This window comes from Tupaia chinensis, unplaced genomic scaffold (assembly GCF_000334495.1).
Source record: "Tupaia chinensis unplaced genomic scaffold, TupChi_1.0 Scaffold000322_1, whole genome shotgun sequence".
NCBI classification, from domain to species: domain Eukaryota; kingdom Metazoa; phylum Chordata; class Mammalia; order Scandentia; family Tupaiidae; genus Tupaia; species Tupaia belangeri.
The window spans coordinates 3,058,318-3,080,605 of record NW_006159816.1 but is presented as its reverse complement, the minus strand read 5'-3'; the positions used below and the strand labels follow the sequence as shown (position 1 = coordinate 3,080,605).

General features: G+C 36.1%; 1 protein-coding gene across 1 annotated transcript in view; it reads right to left on the bottom strand.

The window, feature by feature from the left end:
• The window catches only part of CWC22 (CWC22 spliceosome associated protein), a 69,071-nt gene that overhangs the window by 12,743 nt on the left and 34,040 nt on the right, over positions 1-22,288 (bottom strand). Inside the window, exons 12-14 of the mRNA XM_006151636.3 lie at positions 15,776-15,880; positions 14,126-14,207; positions 7,204-7,264 (exon numbers count right to left, since the gene is read on the bottom strand). Coding sequence (XP_006151698.1) covers positions 7,204-7,264; positions 14,126-14,207; positions 15,776-15,880 — 248 coding nt within the window. The remainder of the gene's footprint in view (positions 1-7,203; positions 7,265-14,125; positions 14,208-15,775; positions 15,881-22,288) is intronic.

Here is a 22,288-nt window from a genome sequence, read left to right as displayed (position 1 = left end):
TTTGCTAATAGAAATAAAGTTATAGACAAGAGGAAAAATTTCTAGTGTTATAAAGTATAATAGGGTAGATATAGTCAATAACTATTTACTGTAATGTCTCAGAATAAATTAAATTGACAATTTTGAATGTTTCTAACACAAAGTAATGACAAATGGTTAAGATGATAGATACAATAATTACCTTGGTTTAATCACTGTCTTCATTTTTTAAAATTTCCTATTTTATTAATTTTTAGTACTTAACTTGCTACAGTCATCAGATCTGAGAGGAGGTGAAGAAGCAAGCTGACAGGTCTGGGACTAGAACTGTGGTCAGCCATGTGGGAGTTCAGCCCCCCAACCACAATAACACCTGCTGGTCCCTCACCATATTCTTGTACTGAACACTCATATTGTACCCCATAAATATGTACAAATATTGGTTTTTTTTTTTTTTTTTTTTTTTTTTTACCAATATGAGGCTCAGTAGATGGCATAATGGTTAAATCGCTGGACTCCCATGTAACTAACTATACCCAGTGACTTGAAAATCATGCTGGGTGTGTGTGAGTCTGAGCCCAAGATCCCAGGAGGAGAATGGAGAAGGGATGCAATGTAGCCATTCCCCCTGGGGGAAGCAGGGAAGAGTTATTTACCGCTTTCTGTCCCTGTCTCTTTCTGTGTCCCTGGTGAGTGGACACACCCTATAGCAAGTATCTCTCTAAAAAAAAGAAAAAATTTACCAATATGATTGCCATCGCCTACTTTTTAAATAAGGTTTCAAAAACTTCAAAAACTGGGGACCAGCAGATGGCATAATGCTTATGTCACTGGATTCACACGTAGTCAACAGCAGTTCAAGTCCCAGAACCTGTGGTTTAAAACTCACTTTGGGCCATGTGCTTGCATGCCCAAAATTCCAACAGAGAATGGAGGAGAAGGGACTGTGGTGTGGCCATGCCCCCGGGGATGGGAGGGAGATTCCTGCTTTCTGTCTGTCTCTCCAGCAAGCACATGTGTCCTATAGCAAAAATCTCTCTTAAAAAAATAAATAAATAAAAAGTAAAAAAATAATAAACTTCAAAAATGAGCCAGCAGATGGTGCAGTGGTTATGTTGCTGGATTCCCACAGGGCCGACTGTGGTTCGAGTCCTGGGCTGCGTGGGTTGAAACACACTGGGCGTGTATGTGTGCCCAAGATCCCAGGAAGAGAATGGTGAAGAAGGAATTACAGCACAGCCATCCCCCCCTGGAGGGGATGATTTCTCACTTTCCCACTTACTGTCTGTCTCTAGCACATGAGCCCTGAATCAAAAACAAAATAAAACAAAAAACCTCTAAAAAAAATTCCAAAACTTTTTAGTTGTTATGACAAAATCCTCAATCAGTTGGGTCATCGAAAAAGTCATGATATATTTTTATGCTTTTCTATGTAAAAATGTGTCATGACTTTTCCGACAACCCAATATATTAAGCTCATAGTTTTTTAAAGCCTTTAGTCTGGCTGACAGTTTCCATAGTCATTTATGCTAATTATGTTAATTATAAAATTCTAAATTCATGTAAGTATGGAACATTTCCCAAAAAACCCCTACTATATGAAACCAATACATATGGGGAAGATTCTCTGAAGGATTATATGCAGAATTCTTTTTAAGACTCATTAACATAACATCTTCGAATCAGTTATACACATTCTAAAGATATAAGCTTCACTGTTAAGGCCTGTATTTTTTTTTTTTTTTTTGGAGAGATTTTCGCTATAGGGCGCATGCGCTCGCCAGATAGACAGAGAGAGACATAGAGACAGAAAGCGAGAAATCACCCCCCAGGGGAGATGGTCACGCCGCAATCCCCTCTCCTCCATTCTTCTCTCGGGATCTTGAGCATGCACGCACACACACCTGGCATGAGTTTTGAGCCACCGGGTCTGGAACTCAAACCGCGGTCGACTACGTGGGAGTCCAGTGACATAGCCATTACACTAACTGCTGGTTCCCAAGGCATGTATTTTTCACAGGAGCATAAATGGGTACAGCTTTAATGTTAATGACCTCCTGGTTAATAAACGGCAAATGTACTTAAAATAACAAAATATCCCCACACTTCTGCAGCTAAGCAGAATATCCTCAAAATAAATGTTATGCTTATGGCCCTTTCTAAGGAAATATCATTACAAATATTGGGTTGTTGGAAAAGTCATGACAAATTTTTTGCAAAGAAAAACAGAAAAAAATATCTCATGAATTTCCTGACAACTCATTGGTTCAAATTCATAACTTACACAATAATATATTGCTCAAACAACTACTTAAGTGCTTAGAAAACCTCTCTGTGAAAATAAATACCATAACCACAAATGATTTATACTTGAATTTTTTGATTAATTATTAATTCTTGAAAAGTCCTAATAAAATATGTAATAATTATAGCAATCTCATAGATGAACAATCTCAGATGAAGTGACATAAAATAAATGGACACAAAGCAATAAAAAAATACATTCTCTGACCACTACTGTAGAATTAACTAAATACCTTTTTCTGTAACACATTAATCAGAAAGTTTAAAATAATTTTTATAAATGTAATAACTATAATATATTTATTTTCCATAAACAGAAAACAAGTTTATAAAATAAAATATATACCTTTACAGTTAAGTTTTTTTTTTTAAGAGGTTTTTGCTCTAGAGCATGTGCGCTTGCCAGAAAGACAGAGAGTGACAGAGACAGAGAAAGCAAGAAATCACCCCCTGGGGGGATGCCACGCAGTAATCCCTTCTCCTCCATTCGCCTCTCAGGATCCTGGGCATGCACGCACACGTGCCCAGTGTGAGTTTAAGCCACCGGGTCCGAGAATCGAACCACAATTGACTACATGGGAGTCCAGCAACATAGCCATTATGCTAACTGCTGGTCCCAAGTTTTAACTTCATAATTTCAATGAACAGTTGTCATAATTAATAACACAACAAAATCTTAGAAAAAAATGTAAATATTTTAGAAGTTAGGTCAGTAAGTATTTACTACACAGATCTGTGTAAAGGATTTGTATCAGAGACTCCAGGAGGAGGCCTCAGAACAAGGATTATAAAAGGGCCCCCAAGAAGCCCAGTGTAAACACTAGAATTGTGTTGACCAATAAGGTAGGCACTGGCTACATGCGGCTATTTAAATTGCTTAAAAGTGCAAGAAGTGAAAATTTTAGTTCCTTACTCTCAATTGTCATATTTCAATACTAAGCCACATGTATAGAGTAGCCACTGTACAAAACGGTACAGTTTATAACTATTTATTGGATAGTGCTGCTCTAGTCTGCTAACCTTCATATGGAACCATCAACTCAGAGGCCTCACTTAACAGCATCAGAGTAATTGAGATGGTATTACAGTATAGACTTTTACTTAAGAATTAATCACAAGTTACTTCTATTAAATAAAATGTTTATGAATACATACATACTGAAAAGAAGTACTTCATTAAAATTTTATAGTATAGAATACTCCAAATACTTTTCTACATTTTGCCATATTAGGTTACCTTGATACATTAAAATTTATTTTCAGTTTTTTTCTACCAACATTGTGTTTATAATATAGCAGTTAATCAGGTTTTAAACAATAAAACATGGTAATAGGTCGATAACTTTGCTAATACAGTCAGCAGACTTGCAAAACAAATTATTTTCTCCCCTAGACTAACTGCAAATTATAAGTTACTCCCTGTGGCTTATAATAATTAAATATTTTAACATTTTAATTAAATTTTAAAGTGATTTTGAGTTTCTGAATACATGAAAGCAGATGCACTAAGATACTCATCCAAATATTACCAAAATATGTTGAGGCTAGTTCTAGAACAATTATATTCTAGATTAATATTAATAAAATTAATAATGACTTATAGTCCTCAAATAATGTGACAAGATCATCCAGTAATTTCAATGTCAGTTATAAAAGGTTAATTTACCAATTTGTCTCCTAATGACAACATATCCAGAGCAAACAGTGTACAAAGAGGTTCACTATTATTTTGATACACTAATGAATAAACTTAAAGAGGTAGAAAATTTATTTTAATTTAAAAATAACAATTTTTTTCTCTCAAATCATGACATTACACTTCAAGAATGAATCTATATTCTAGAACAAAGGCTGGCAAACTTTTTCTGCAAAGGGACAGACAGTAAATATTCAGGCTTTAGTGTCTACAAGGTCTCTGTTAGACTACTTGTTCTGCTGTTGCAATATGAAAACAGCCACAGACAATGCAGATGCTCCTGGACTTATACTGGGATTATGTCCAGATAAATTCATTAAAAATAAAAAACATCATAAGTTGAAATTGCATTTAATGCCCAATAAACTCACTGTAAAGTCAAAAAAAAATCTTATATTAAATCATCTTAAATTCAGATGCTCCTCTAGTTAACAATGGATTATATCACAATTATAAAGTCAAAACCTTCTAAGTCAAACTGTCATAAGTTGGGGACCATCTATACTTTGATGAATGAGCATGGGTGTATCTCATAAAATTTTATTTACGGGACCAGCAGATGGCATAATGGTTAGGTCGCGGGACTCCCACAACTCAATAGCAGTTTGAGTCCCAGATCTGGCAGCTTAAAACACACTGGACACATGTGCGTGCATGCCCAAAATCCCAGAAGGAGAATGGGGAAGGAATTGTGACATGACCATCCCTTCTTGGGGGTAATTTTTCTCTTTCTTTCTCTCCAGGGAGCATATGCATCCTATAGCAAAAATCTTCTAAATCAAAACATAAAAATTTATAAAAACAGAGAGTGAGTTGGGGACACAGTATGTCAACACCTTTGTAACAAATAACATTTAAAGCCTTAAGACAAAGAATGTACAACAAATAGCAACTTAGCTCAGATAATCAAGAGGGCATAGAAGGACTAGAAACTGAACAGCCTATTAGAGCTGGTATATTTACTTGTGAATTGGCATCAGATCTACCACATGTAAAGTTGCAATAAACAAGGCCAGGCCCATAATGCAGAGGTTAAAGGAACCAGATACCACATGGCTGACCAAGGTTTATATCTGGCCTTAGATGCTTAGGAAATATGCTTGGTACATATGCATGTGTACATAGTGTATAGCATATATGAACCACCCCAGGCCTCACAAGCTTTGAGTTAATATAAAACTTTACTACATTTTGGGACCAGCAGTTAGCGTAATGGCTATGTCACTGGACTCCCACGTAGTCGACCGCGGTTCGAGTCTCGGACCCGGTGGCTTAAACTCACGCCGGGCATGTGTGCGTGTGTGCCCAAGATCCCAAGAGGAGAATGGAGGAGAAGGGATTGCGGCGTGGCCATCCCCCCTGGGGGGTGATTTCTCGCTTTCTGTCTCTCTGTCTCTCTCTGTCTGGAGAGCGCACACGCCCTATAGCAAAAACCTCTCCAAAAAAAAAAAAAACTTTACTACATTTTAAACACGAATATTCTGCACTAAGTTATTGTTTTAATTTATGAAACCTAACTATCAACTGTCTTAAATAATACAAAATTCTGAAAGGAAGGAGGAATGGGGGAAAAAAAGATCGTGGTGCGACCACACCAGGCTAGGTGATGCTTTTCTCTGTCTCTTTCTCAGGGGAGTGTACACACCCTCTGGCAATTAAAAAAAAAAGGTAAAAAAAAAAAAAAAAAAACACAAAAACTTGGCCAAGAAAATAAAATCTAGATGGACAGAGTCAGCAGGTAGTGTGGAAGTTAAGGGGCTGGATCCCACATGGCTGATTATGCAGTTCTAAGTTCAGACCAGGTGGCTTGAAAATTATTTTGGGCATATGTGTGTGTGTGCCCAAAATCCCCAGAGAAGACTAGAGAAAGGATAGCCATGCAGCCACCCCCTGGAGGGTGATTTCTCACTTTCTATTTTTCTCTGTTTCCCTCTGGTGAGCACATGCACCTTAAAACAAACATTAATAATAACAGTAATAGTAATCTAGGACAGAGAATAATATACACAAGAAAACAACTAGGGGGAAAAAAAAAACCAATGATGGGCCAGCAGGTGGCAGAGTGGTTAAGGTGCTGGACTCTCAAATGGTAGACTGCAGTTGAGTCTCTTTTTTTTTTTTGAGAGGTTTATTTTTTGCTATAGGGCGCATGCGCTCGCCAGACAGACAGACAGACAGACAGAGAGAATGGAAAGCGAAAACCCCCCCCCCAGCGGGGATGGCCACGCCGCAATCCCTTCTCCTCCATTCTCCTCTCGGGATCTTGGGCATGCACGCACATGTGTCCGGCGTGAGTGTTAAGCTACCAGGTCTAGGAGGCGAACTGTGGTCGACTACATGGGAGTGCAGCGACATAGCCATTACGCTAACTGCTGGTCTCTGCAGTTGAGTCTTGAACCTGGTGGCTTGAAACTCACTAGAATCTTGAAAGGAGAATGGAAAAGGGGTTGCAGTGTGGCCATTCCCCCAAGGGGTGATTTCTTACTTTTTCTCTATCTCGCCTGCAAGTGCCCTATAGCAAAAATCTTAAAAAAAAAAGAAAGACTGGAAAAAAAGAACCCAACCAGATAAGCTATTCAATCTGGTGTCTACTATCCTTGGCATTAAGATTCTGATACTTTCAATACTGTGAAGTATACTGAGTATACTGAGTTATAGGACCAAAAGTCCATGAGGCTCCAAGGGCCATGTGTACTTAGAGATGGCTGAACCCCTAACACTTTGACATGTGATATGTGAGAAGTAACAGTTTTACAAAATAAATTAATTAATGAAAAAGTAATTCAGATTCTTTTATATCCAACTACAACAATGTAGCAATATATACTGAGATGTTTATCATTTCTGTCATGAAAGAATGCTTTAGTGCATAAAGAAGATAGACTGGGTAATTCATTAAAGAACAGATATCCTACTATATTTAAGTCATGATATGATCTATAGACAACCACTCAGGAATTTTACATGAAGTGCAGTACTTCAGAGAATCGCTCTTTTGCCCAAGTCCCATTCCAGTGTACAACTTAAAGCACTGTAGTGTTTAGCATATATGAACCACCCCAGGCCTCCCAAGCTTTGAGATACTATAAAACTTTACTATATTTTAAACATAAATATTCTGCACTAAGTTATTATTTTAATTTAAGAAATCTAACTATCAATTGTCTTAAATGTTTTTATAACAAGTATTTACATTTCTTAATAGAAAAAAAGTATTAACATACTGTTTGACTTTCAGGAAACTCCATTTTCAGCAATTTGTGAGCACATTCTTCGAAATCTAAACTGTGGAGGAAAGATGGTCACAAAAGGTTAAAAGCTTGCAGCACTAACTGTAGTATCTTTCTATACATAAGAATCTTACTTCAATAATTGTAGTCCAGTCTGTGCAGCACAGCATCTGAGAAGCTCTTAGCAGTATATGGCACTGAGGTTGAGCCCTATTTTTAAATAATTTTTTATACATAATTTCATATCACTGTAATGTGTATATAAAGAAAACAGCTTTTAATTCCACAAAGAATTAAATAGAATACCTACTACAGCGTGGATAAATCTTTAATTATGTTATGTCAAAGACGAAAGATACAGAAGGTCACAGAAGATAAAATTCCATTTATATAAAATGTCCAGAAAAGGCCAATGTATAACCACAGAGAGTAGGTTAAGGGAATGCAATGACTGCTAGTAGGTACAGGGTTAAGTTTTGGAATGATGAAAATGTTTTGAAATTAGCAGCAATGGTTGTACTAAAATCAATTAACTGTATGCTTTAAAAGGGTGAACTTTATACACGTAAATAAAATTTCAACTTTATAAAGGTTAAAAAAAAGAGAGAGATATATGTACATAACTTTTTATGCTCCCCAAACAACCAACCTCAAGCCATCACCAGTCAGATAAAAGGGCTTGCATTTTACATTATTTTCTTCATTTTTAAGGTTTTTTAAAAAAACAACAACAAAGAAATCCATAATGTATGCATGTCTCTCATTTCTGCAATCATGCTGTGCCTATCAAATGTTCTTTAGATCTAAATTGTATCTGAACTACGATGGTAGTGGATTCTTATGTGTCATCAGTATCTTTTCTTTCAAACACTGGAGAATAGCATCTCCACATAGAGTTAACTATTCAGATTAGAGAATCCAATATCACAGGACAAATCTAAGATCTGTAAATCTGGAAACCATATCCCAGATGTCAAAGAGTGCTCTCCAACACCCAAGGTTTTCCTAAGAGCCAGCTGCTTTGTTCTACATTTATCCATTAAATAAATCTAAGAAAGAGAAAGATCAAAACTATGCTAAAAACTTAGATAAAATGACAAGTAGGATGCTTAACAATAGAGACAAAGACAAAATAAAAAAAAAACTTTATGAGGTTAAATATTCCTAAGTAGCATGTCTCTCTCTCTTTTTTTTTTTTTAAGAGAGATTTTTGCTACTAAGGCGCATATACTTGCTGGGGGGAGAGAGAGAGAAAGAGAGAAACCACACCGCAATCCCTTCTCCTCCATTCTCCTGTTGGGATTTTGGGCATTCATGCACACGTACCCAGCATGAGTCTGGAGCCGCCGGGTCCATGATTCAAACCTACTTAGCCTTATGGGAGTCCAGTGATGTAACCATTATGCAATCTGCCGGTTCCAGTAGCTAGAATCTTTTAAAATGTATTTTTATCTACTAGTTACCAGTGCACACCTAAATTATATAGTAATAAAAACTGGAAGTAAAAACACCTACAGTGTACTACCCCAATTTACGTTCATACAGTTCTATTTCAGAAAGACTGAGAGACATTATGACTTAACCTGCTCATTTTTATAGATGAGAAAAACAGGACTCAGAAGTGTGTATGAGACTTGCTTCTGACAACAGTCTTTGAAGTAGTACTTGAAACATAGGAATACTTACGCTTTCTCATCCAGTTATTTTCATAAAAAAAAAAGGGTATCATTAACATTTAATTTTAAAAGTAAGTTCTAAGTATATATTATTTGTTTGGAGAAAACAGAAAAAGTCCTAATTAAAACAGGAGCAAATGAAGGTCAAGTTTCTCATGCCTACTGTAAAATCGCAGCATAGAAGAATAAAGGATTATTGCAGTGTAGCTATTCCCCAGGAGCTGATTTCTCGCTTCTGTCTCTCCAGCAAGTGCACGCACTCTATAGCAAAATTTCACTTAAAAAAAAAAAAGAGGAAAAAAAGAAAGGATATAGAAGAACCATGCTGTAACTGTAGCTACTTTTACTAGATAGTGAAAACTTCTTACATTTTTCTATACTGCTAAAAATTTCCATTTCTCCCTGATCCAAGTAAGGAAGAGGTGAAAGATGCTTCAGGAGCTCAGCATGATATCTAGTGCTTAATCACCACTTTACAAGTTTTATTGACTCATACCCCCACACAGGGTTTCCACATTTTATAAAAGCTAAGTATAAAAATAGCAACCAAAATAACTTACAAGGAAAAAATATGTTTCTATAGCATTCACAAGAGTTGAATTTAAAAGATCTTCAATATACTTCACCTAAGAAAATTAGCAAATTCAATGTAAGTTGATTTGGAAATAATGCTAATATATTTCCAACTTTTGTAGGATGTTCAGACTTTTGTTCTTTTGGTAACTGCAGTATAAAATCATTACCCACTAAAGTATAATAAGTTATGAGTTCAGTTATGGTTAGCTTGTATTTCTCAGCTTCTATTACTGAGTTTCATCAAAGACAATATAAGACAATGAAATAAAAAGAAATTTAAGATATAAAATATAACAACCAGAAAAGAGATTTTATAACAATATTGAACAATATCTAGCAATAAGATTAAAATATTAACTGTAGTCAACAAACTTAAATAACACCAAAAAGTATTTTTTAAAAGTATGACTTCATTTTTCCCATTTTTTTCTAATGAAACTCATACTTAGCAAAAATATCCTAAAATTCTGAAAAACAAGTCAAATAGCTGATTGAAAAAATATACTACTTTAATTTAGTAAGTGAACTATCAGGAAGAAAGCCATATAACTGTCTAATTTCCTTGTTCTTATTTCATTTTAAAGGTAATTTCTCCCTATATTAAGGTTGTTTCAGAGTTCCACTAATTATAAATACTAAATGTACTTGACATCATAATTTTTGGGTTGCTAAACTAAATTAATTCCAGGTTTAACACATCAATAATGATTGAAGGGTAAATATAAAAAAGAAGACATTTACTCAATTACTATTTTCTTTACATGATGCCAGTGCTCAGGTTGTATCTACAAACTATTTTGCAGATATATCCAATTTAGGATACACAGTAGTCTATCTCCCTCTGATGCTACAGCTTCAATAATGTAAAATCAAATTAGAACATTACTTAAAAGAAAGAACAAAAAGAACGCATTATTTTCAGTAGCAAAGACAATTTTGGTATTTTAAGTTTTGTAATAAAACTTTTGTAATAAAACTTAAAAAGGGTAATTTTTTTTACATCTTCATTTATTTATTTATGTATCTGAGGGAGGTTTTTGTTATAGGGTGCGTGCACTCACCAGAGAGACAGAAAATGAGAAATCAACCCCCAGGGGGGATGGCCATGCCACAATCTAAAAGAGGGTAATTTAAAGGAGCTGTAACAGTAGGAAGATAGGAGTACTAGTGAGATTAGTCAATAAAAGCTGAAATCCTCACATAGTCCAGATGCAGGCTTTTCTTCACAGATTTTCAAAAGCGAACTATATGTATAAAATGCCCTTCATTGCCATCTGACTCTATGGCTCTATTCTATTCTTTATTTCTAGACTGGTATGCTATAAAGAGATTTGGAAATACAAAAACCAGAGAAAACACACTTAAAAATTTGTAATTCAAGTAACCACTGTTGACATATTAGTAAGTTTTTCTAAGAATCTGCATGCCTAGTTTTATAGTTAAGATTAATACAACAAGCATAGTTCTATGTAGCCTATGCTTTTCCTCACCAATCATAACAAATCATTTGCCCACATGAACAATTTTCCATTAACTTATTTTTTTTTTTTTTAAGGTTTTTCGCTCACCAGAAAGACAGAAAGAGACAGAGAGACAGAAAGCAAGAAATCACCCCCCGGGGGAATGGCCATGCTGCAATCCCTTCTCCTCCATTCTCCTCTCAGGATATTAGTCACGCACGCACACGCGCCCAGCATGAGTTTAAGCCACCAGGTACAGGATGTGAACTGCGGATGCCTAAATGGGAGTCCAGCGACATAGACATTATGCCAACTGTTGGTTCCCCATTAACCTAATTTTCAATGGTAGCATAAACTGGACATTTAGATTATTTGTGTTGGATGGTAATATCATCTCCACTTTTTTTCCACCAAATAATTCTACACATAATTCTTTGTCAACATTGACTTCTCTAGGAAAGATAATAGTGAAAAAGAACGTTACAACACAAACAGTAAACTTGATTCATGTTTCTGAAAGGCTTTTCACCATTTACCAATTTAAATTCTCACCAATTATGTTTATGTATATCTCACAAAAAATATTGGCACTGAGTTCTTACTGCTTTTCTTTAAAAAAGTTTGTTGTTTTAGTGACCAATGACGGTATTTCTTTACTCCTTTGTCTAGAATATTTAATATACATATAACATACATATATATATACACACACACACGTATATATGTATTTTTTTAAGAGAGATTTTTGCTATAGTAGTGTGTGTGTGCTCGCTGGAGAAACAGACAGAGAGACAGAGAGTGAGAAATCAACCTCTGGGGGCATGGCCACACTGCAATCCCTTGTCTTCCAATCTCCTCTTGGGATCTTAGGCACACACTCACACTCCTGGAGTGATTTTAAGCCACCAGATCTAGGACTTGAACTGCAGTCAACTACACAGGAGTCCAGTGATGGAACCATTACGCCATTTGCTGGTCCCAGATAATGTATTTTATAATCTCATTATAGGAATCTCTCATTCAAGTCTTTGATCTGTCTACCAGTCTTTGTGTTTCTAACATTTGTATGCGCTTTTAAGTATAGTCATCTTTGTTGTGTATACATTTTTTCTTTACTAGAGATTTAGAGGCTGGAGACCCTTAAAAAAATACCAACACATAACATAGTAGTCATTGCTACCAGGACTGGTACCATTATCTAGTAGTGACTATTAATTTATAAATACTTAAATTTTTTTGAGTCTTTTGTATGATTCAAAGGTTATAATGGTTAGGTCAGTCAAAAAAGTTTTTTTTTGTTATTGTTGTTCTCTATTTTTAAATATTCAAAGAACTTTACTGTAACACTTCAATGTTAGTGATACCAGCAACATTTAAACAGTGAATCTGGGTCAGGCCTTGGTCTAGTGGTTGGGGTGGCTGCATCCCATATGGCCAACTGGATGGGTTCAAGTCCCAGACCCAGCCATTTGAGACAACAAACCAGATATAAGTGTGTGTGTGTGTGTGTGTGTGTGTATGCCTAAAATCGCAAATAAAGGAAGAGATGGAGATGAAAGGACTACCAGCACTACCATTCAGGAGGTGTTTTCTAGCCCACAACTCACTTTGGTGAGGGCATACACCCTCTGACAAATAAAGAGAAAACAAAAGTGAACCTACTGATTTCTTTCTTTTATTTTTTTGGAGAGGTTTTTGCTATAGGGCACATGTGCTCACCAGACAGACAGAAACAGAGAGACTAAAAGCAAGAAATCACTCCCCTCCCCAAGGGAGGATGGCCATGCCATAATTCCTTCTCTTCCATTCTCCTCTCGGGATCTTGGGCACACACGCAAACACACCCGGCTTGAGTTTTAAGCCACCAGGGCCGGGACTCGAACTGCAGTCAACTACATGGGATTCCAGCGACATAGCCAACTGCTGGTCCTCCTGGATTTCTTTAAAAAGAACAAATGAAAGGTCCACCCCACTGAAGGATATTTATCAAGCCAGTGGTGCAGTGGTGGTTCAGGTAGCTGGATTCCATATGGCCAAAAGCATGATTCAAGTCCCAGACTTGGCCACTTGGCCACATGCTGTGTAAGTGTGTTTGCCTAAAATCCTGAGGAAAAAAATGGAGAAGAGACTAGTGTGGCTATCCCCCATGAAGAGTGCTTTCTCATCCTCCACACAACCCTATCCTCCTGCCTCTGGTGAGCATGTGCACCCCATATTTTAAAAAATAAAAATAAAAAAATAGTAATAATAAATTTCTTACCTTCCCTACTTTAAGTTTATATGAAAAAAAAATTTAATAGTTTTCTCTTTCATGTACAAGGCAAAAAAGTGGGTAGGGATAATTCAAAAAAATTTCCAATCCATGTTTTGCTATTTAACATTCCTCTACTTGAAGATGAATTTAAAGCCAAAAAGTTTTCAGACAGACTAAAAACAAGATGACTCCTACTTATGAATCATTACTGCTATTACATCATACTAAATGGAAATATACAAAACCTAATAACAAAACAAAACTGAGGAAACATTCCTCCTCCAGTGTAGAAGGTAAACATCTATGCCCACTAAATCAATACACTGACTTGCACACAAATTACAGATGCACTAATTCTGTGTAACATTCCAATTTACTTGTCTTCAAAACCAAACAGCCTTCAAAGGGAAAAGATTTTCTATTTATGACATCACAGTAGTTCTTACTTCGCATTACTGTAAAGGGTCTTTGAAACCTTCCTAAATCTAATTTTTATTTCCATTTCCATTCACTTATATCTGCATAGCAAACCAGTATCCAAAAGTCACCATAACAGTGCTTTTCTGATTAGAAGCAGAATTAGAAAGCAAATTTTAAAGAAAATTAAATTTTTATTATATAATTAAATACTGTATTAGCTTGTAAAACCCTTCAGGTTTTTATTAGTGACACTTAATTCTAAGAAATGACATAGCTAAAACACATTATGCAACAATATTAGACATTCAAAAAAAGCAGACAATTTGTGAAGAAAGCAAAGAACTCACCAATAGGGACTTACGATGAGTTTGGATGTGAAATGCAATCAGAGAGATAGGTAGTTTGAGAATGTTGTAATGCTGTCTAGTACTCGCTTATCATATTCTAAAATGTATCCCTGTCTTCCTTATTCCTCTTATCCAAAAAGAAGAAAACGAACAAAAATGATCAACTGAGCTATAGTATCTTACCTGGACTGAATAGCAAGATAAATTGTACGTCGAAATGAAACCAGATTAATTTCAGTTTTGTCATGAATTGTTACTTTCTGTCCTGAAAGAAATTAAGCATAACAAAATCACAGAATTACAATAAAACTATGAAGAGCTGAAAGGTATCGCTCTATAAGATTTCCTTTAATGAATTGCTTTAGACTCAGATTTGCTGTTTGGTAAAAATATTCTTTCTAGAGTTATTAGCAGTATCTCAATAATTACAAAGAACTAACCTTTTGGTTAGAAATTTAGTTTCGGGGGCTGGCAAGTTGCATGGTGGTTAAGGAAGCTGGACTCTCACATGGCCAACCATAGTTTGAGTACTGGGCCTGATAGCTTGCTGTCCCACTCCCCCCAGCCCCCTCGCTCTGTCCCTCTCTGGTCAAATTAAAATAAATAAAGTTAAATAAAACCATTCTTAAAAAAAAAAAAAAAACATTTTCACACCATGAGCTGGCAGAAGGCATAGTAGTTAAGGCACTGGACTCCTACATGGCTGACCATGGTTCGAGTCCTGGACCTAGTGGCTTGCTTTCCCACTTTCCTCTCTCTCTCTGGTCAAATTAAAATAATAATAATAATAATAATAATAATGATAAGTGAATAAAATTGAATAAATAATTCTTTAAAAAAAAAGAAATTTAGTTTCAGAGAACACTGAGCATCATGACTAATCATGACTAACTGGATGGGTGCCATATAAATATGTATATTAATATTAAAATAATAATGACCAAAGTTAAAAAAAAAAGAATTACATTATAGGACAAAACTAAAATATATATCCTAAAAGGATACATTTTCAAATATGTAATACATGTAAATAACCAATTTCTGCATATTCTGATGCATTAACTGAGTTTTAACAAAGTAGAGTTGTGAGCTTATTTTTCTGTGAAATAACGTAATCACACCAAAGAGGAAGAACATCATACCTACTTCTGTATAAATATTAGCTTTTGGCTGCCTCACTCTATTTTGCCAAAATGAATAGCAAATATCTAATCAATCTCTTCTGTCGCGTTCTTGCCAGGGTTCCGTAAATCACATGTAGTCATTAATGGACCATTTTCCAGAGTTTGTTATATAAGCAAAGGCATAAAACGCCAAGTTAAAACTATGTTGATGTTAAAAAATAAATTTCTGGAACCAGCAGTTAGCATAACGGCTATGTCGCTGGACTCCCATGTAGTCAACCACGGTTTGAGTCCTGGACCTGGTGGCTTAAACTCACGCCGGGTGCATGCCCAAGATCCCAAGAGGAGAAAGGATTGTGGCATGGCCAGCCTCCCTGGGGGGTGATTTCTCGCTTTCTGTTACTCTGTATTTCTCTGTCTTTCTGGCGAGTGCACGCGCCCCATAGCAAAACAACTCAAAAAAAATTATTTTTTTTTTCCTATTTATTACAATACTTTCAGCTTCCCAATCTTGACAAAACTGGCCACTGGGGGTAGATAAAACTCTGGTATATACCAGAGAGCAACCTTAACTTTACCTACTGGATGCTAGCAGGATCCCTTGCAATACCTGCTCTCCCACTCCCAAGAAAATCAATGTTTTAGAGGAATACATTAGAATTAACTTAATTTTAGAGTATTTTACTATTTGAATAAGCTAAATGTTTACCTTCTTCATCTTCTTCTCCTTCTTCCTCCTCCTCTTCCTCCTCCTCTTCACTACTTCCAGCATCTTGGTCTGTATTTGAGTCACTGTCTCCTTCATCAAGAATTTCTATTAAAAACAAAGTGTAGGAAAAAAAAATTAATGAGCAAGTGATATACTCTCATCTCATTCTAAGAAGATAATAATCAGTTCACTGAAATCCATGGTGGTGTAACAGTTTTCCATTCAAGAAACATCACACGCAGCTCCCATGTTATTGCCTACATGGTCAGAAAGCATTAGAAGAGATTTAACTGGAGAGAACCACATGGTCATCCTTCTGAAGGCTAAAATGTAACTGTAAGACAAAGAGAGGATGAGAAGAACAAAGAAAAGGTAAAACAGCAAGAAACAAGGGGAAAAATTAGAAATGGCAACTATCATATAGGAGTCAAAATATTAGTTCATTATCAGAAATAAGATAGTCTAGTATTAAAATTTAAGACTAAACACACAAAGAATTAGGCTAAAAATGTACCTGAAAAATAAAAAATGGGAGAATAATTGCATAATTTAGTTTTCACTTTAAATAAATTGCAATGAAGGATGATAAATGTGGTGTGTGTATATATATATATATATATATGTAAAGCAATACTATTCATATTCAGTCTTTAAAAATTGGGAAATTCTATCATTTGTAACAATGTGGATGAACCTGAAGGATATTATGTAACTGAACTAAGTCACACACAAACATAAATACCACATGATCACAGTTATATGTGGAATACAAACATAGTCGACCTCATACGAGCAGAGTAGAAGGATGGTTGCAGAGGCAGGGGAAAGGGAATGTGCACAGGAAAGCGAGAGGCTGATCAATAAGTAGAGAGTTTCAGTTAGACAGGAGGAATGAGTTAGTGATCTACTGACCAGAATGTGACTAATAAAAAGTAATACATTGAGTATTTCCAAATTGCTAAAAATAAAATGTAAATGTTTTCACCACAAAAACTGGTATGTGAGGTGATAGATTTGTTAATTTGTTAGCCTGATTTAGTCATTCCACATTATAAACATGTATCGTGCCATCACATCGCACCCCCCACAAATATATACCATTATTACTTGTCAGTTAAAAATAATACTAGTAATGAGGTTTTTATTAAACTGTGTACCCATTAAACATTACAACCAACTCAAAGATTTTTCACATATAAACCAGTAATAGATGTTTAAAAGCCTTTAAGAACACTGGTAAGAAAGCAGTTTATTGGATTTACACTTCTAAAAACATAACTCACATTCAGAACTGGAAGAAATAGGGATGCAAAGAAGAAACTACATAAAGTAGTCATCACATTAAGAGTAAACAAATGACAAAAACTAAAATTATATTTTGCCCAGTGGTGTAACTGTTAACCCTGTAACTTTGCAAACCTAGCCAACACTTCACTTTCACATTTCTATTTTAATCAAAAAGCTTTTAACAAAATCTTGTGGCCAACTCATTTTCAGGAAAATTCTAATTTCCTTAGTTATTTTTTTAAGGTTTTTGCCTTAGGGTGTGTACACTCACCAGAGAGAGAGAGAAAGAGAGAGAGAGAGAAAGTGAGAAGGAAAATGAGAAATCACCCCCCAAGAGGGGATGGCCACACTACAATCCCATCTCCTCCATTCTCCTCCCATGATCTTAGGCATGCATGCACACACACCGAGACTGAGTTTCTAGCCCCCACACCTAAAACTCACAGTGGTTGGCCATGTAGGAGTCTAGCAACATAACCACTATGCCATCTGCTGGTCCTCTAATTTTTTTACTTAACAAAGCAGTATAAGTCAAGAGCCACATACTTAATGTCATCAGAGATCTTCAAACTATGAGGAAATAATTTTATAAAACATGTAGAATTGTCACTCAGCCTTTTTCTAACATATAAACATCAAGAATATTTCTAACAAATGCGACTTTAAGATATACTCTCAAGTGTCTAGTTTATTATATGCAGCATGACTAGACTTTTAAAAGAAGAAACTATTTAGTATTCAGTAGTAGAGAGACAGGCACTCCTGCTGTTTTCCCAAATGCTGTGCGACCTAAAACACAAGTACACCTGGGTCATTCTCAGGCGCTAATTACTAAAGCTGTGCCCACTTCCTGCTGTGGAAATCTTTTTTAATGCCAGCTCTAGAAGAATATTTATGAAAGAGTGAAGGTCGAATGACTTGTCCAATCATTTACATCACCCTTTTCTCATCTCTCTACTTGAGAATCTACTTATCAGAATCATTTAGGCAATGACAACTCGATTTCATTAACTAAATAAAGCGGTGGTTCCAAAGAACAGTCTACGAGTCCCTGAGGGGTCACTGAGACCTGTCAGGTGGCCTCTCAGGTCAAAACCATCTCCATAATACTTCAGAGATAGTATGTGCCTTTTCACTATGCTGACATTTGCAACGATAATCCAAAAAGCAATGGGAATAAAACTGCTGTAGCACAAGCACAAATCAAGTCAGCTAACTGTGCTCACAATGTGTTTTTTATTGCCACACTCAAGCAGTAAAAAAAAAAGGCCAGTTTCACTTAAGAATGCCCTTGATGAAGTAAAACGGTATTAATTTTATTAAATCTCAGCCCTTCAGTATAGGCCTTTATCATAATCTGAGTGAAAAGGTATAAAGTTCATACACATAACACTTTTTTAAAGGACAGATATACAACAGTGATGATCATCTCAAAGAAGAGCACATGTGTGACTTGACTGCAGGATGAGTTAACTACATTCTCATTGTTACTTGAAAGAAGGACCAACGAACTATAGTTGGGTATTTGGCAGACATCTTCTTGAGTGTAAACAAAGTCAGACTCCCACTTTTTCAAATAAAAAACCAACAATACTTGGGACCAGCAGTTAACGTTATGGCTATGTCGCTGGACTCCCACATAATCGACTGCCATTCGAGTCCCAGACCCGGTGGCTTAAACTCACACCAGGCGCGTGTGTGTGCATGCCCAAGATCCCAAGAGGAGAATGGAGGAGAAGGGATTGCAGCGTGGCCATCCCCCCTGGGGGGGTGATTTCTCGCTTTCTGTCTCTCTCTGTCTGTCGAGCTCACATGCCCTATAGCAAAAACCTCTCCCAAAGAAAAAAAAAAAAAGGTAAAAAACAAACAAAAAAACAAAACTAACAATACTTGAAAACATGATAAAATTAAGAGTTTACAACAGAAAGTTAAAATTCTGGAAAATATGTTTCCATAACTGTGAGCCGAACAGTGTCCTAATACTTAAGACTTTTCTAAGGTAATATTAAAAAATGTGATTTCTTGATATTGTACTAACTTGTTAGTTTTCCAAAATATTAATGTGCTAAAATTTAGAAATATTTTTCAAATGATGAATTCAATATGACTCAAAATCATGTCCATTCAAAGTGAAAGACAAATGAATTTTAGTGTAACAATATGAAAACTCATTGACATTGATGTCAAAGCACAATATATCTTTAAGAAATTGATTGTTAAATATTGGCAAAGTATCAAGAAATAACATGAAAAATGTTCTGAAAGGCTATTAAAATATTCCTCCCTTTTCTAACTATGTATCTATGTGAGGCTAGATTGTTTTTTTTTTTTTGGAGAGGTTTTCGCTATAGGGCGCATGCGCTCGCCAGACAGACAGAGAGATAGAGATAGAAAGCGAGAAATCACCCCCTAGGGGGGATGGTCACGCCGCAATCCCTGCTCCTCCATTCTCCTCTCGGGATCTTGGGCACGCACGCACATGCGCCTGGCGTGAGTTTTAAGCCACTGGGTCCGGGACGCGAACCGCGGTCAACTACATGGGAGTCCAGCGACATAACCATTACACTAACTGCTGGTTCCCAAGGATAGATTTTCTTTATATACTTCAATCGAAAGAACCTATCAACAGATTGAATATAGAACAGCTATAAATATACAGAATGCTCCTTATTAAGTCAGACATTATATTTTTTAAAATACATAAACTAAGTAATTTTTTTCCTTGAGAGACAGACAGACAGCCTTCAACAGGATCTGACACTGGGATCCCACCCCTTTATCTAACCATTAGACCTTTGCAGCCAGCCAGGATTGTGGGCAACCAAAACCTGTTCTTCCACATGGCCCTAGCATTGCAGAACTTTATGTTACCGAAGTGCCTCCAGGGCCAGGCCAAAAGAATGACATTTTTTTTTAAGAGATTTTTTGCTATAGGGCATATGCACTTGTTGGAGAGACAGAGAGAAAAAGAGAGACAGAATGAGAGAAATCACCCCCCCAGAGAAGATGGCCACGCAGTAATTCCTTCTCCATTCTCCTCTCAGGATTATGGGTACACATGCAAATGTGTCCACCATGAGTTTTAAGCTTCTGGATCCAGGATTCTAACTGTGGTAGACCATGTGGGAGCCAAGCAACGTAACCATTATGCCATCTGCTGGTCCCCCAAACATGCCATTCTTAATACTAAATTTCTTCGTCTAATAAAATACACTAGTCCCTCAGTATCTGCAAGGGATTGCTTCTATGACTCCATGCATATTGAATTCCAAAGATGCTCAAGCATCTTAAATAAAATAGTACAGTATTTGCATATAACCAATTTATATCTTTCCATATACTTTAAATCATCTCTAGAGTACTTATAATACCTAATACAATGTAAATGCTTTGCTACTGCCTGCTTTATTGTATTGTTAAAAGAATGACAAGAAAAGTGTGCACACATTCAGTACAGGGCACAACCATTGTAGGCTGCGCTACCCAGTCCACTTCAGCAACAACATTTTTTCACTCTGCAGTGGTTGAACCCACAAATCTAGACCATTGGGTATGGAGGGCTGACCATAGTTATTTTCATAAAAATAGATAACATACTGGGACCGGCAGGTGGCATGGTGGATGAGAGCACTGGGCTCCCACATGGCTAACCATGGTTTGAGTCCCAAATCTGGTGGCTTCCTTTCTTATTTTCCCACCCTCACCTCTCTGTTTCTTAAGTTAAAAAAATAATGATAATAATAAGTAAAGTTAAATAAAAATAATTTTTCTAAAACATATAACATATTAACATGTAGTAGGTTATTATTTTGAAATGATTTAATATTCTTTTATAGTCTCAGTTTTAATTCCTAATATAGTGAATACAATAGACACAACCCACCTAAAAGAAGCTATTTAGAACTGTCAATAATCTTCGAGGGTATAAAGAAGACTTGAGATTAAAGAATTTGAAAACTACTGTAGTAAAAAAAAAAAAAGTGTTACTCTTGGGCCAGCAAGTGGTGAAGTGGTTAAAGTGCTGGACTCCCACAAAGGCAACTGTGGTTTGAGTCTTGGACCTGGTGGCTTGAAAATCACACCAAATGTGTACGAATTTGATCTTGAAAGAAAAATAGAGAAGTGATCACAGAGTGGCTATCCCTCATGGGGGGCGGGGAGAAGTGATTTCTCACTTTCTTTCTCTGTCTTTCTCCAGCAAGCACATATTTCCCTAAGGCAAAAATCTAACAACAAAAAACAGTGCTATTCTCCAGACATGGTTAACTGCCTAGAACCTAAAGAAATGGATAGAAAATTCTCAAGTTTAAAAATGACAATGTCACACATAGTATACTAAGAAAACCATTTGGCATCTGTGAAAAGAGGTTCATTAAAAAAAAGATGGTAAGTGGGTCTAAGGAGTTATCCACGTTTAAAAACTCAATTATAACGAAAAAAGGAATCTGGCCAGTTTCAGCAAAAACCTCTTAGGAAATCAGCACCTAAGAAGAAATCTATTTCTTGTAGTAGATTTTTAGGATACAGTATAGAAATGGGAGGCTTCTTACACTTTTACAGTCCACTTCGACATCACACTGCCAAGCATGACTGAAACACAAAATGTAGACAAAGACAGTTCTAGGTCTCAGCTCTCTCCTCTCAGGAGCTTTCAGGAAAATAAATACACCTCAGCCAAAATCACAATGCAAGAGCAGTAAGCCCTGGAAGCTATTATATAAGGAAGCCTGAATATTACCTTTAGGAGAAAAATAGTAATACAAATGTGAAAATAATAACAGTAACTAAGAGCAGTTATCATTGTCTGAATACTTGTTCTGTGGCAATACATAACACTGTATTATATTTATTCTTCCACAAACGAGTAAACATTGACTCTTCCATCAAACAAGCTGCTCCAGACCCTTTGCTAGTAAAAATCAAAGACAAAATACCAACCAAAATCTGTCCAATACTAAACATGGAATACAATATACTAATGATGTACAAATGGTAATAATCATCAATCAAGCACCAACACTGTGATTGACCTTATCAGAAAGACAACCTACCCTCAAGATATAAAAAGGAACAGCACTTTACAATAAAGTATTACTACTTAGTTGAATATTACACACTGAGTGGCACAAACTGTAAGTCAAAGAGAAGTTATATAAAAGCCACTAGTAATCTATGAATACTTCTCAAATGGGATAAGGCTGAAGGGTTGGATACTTAAAACAGAGG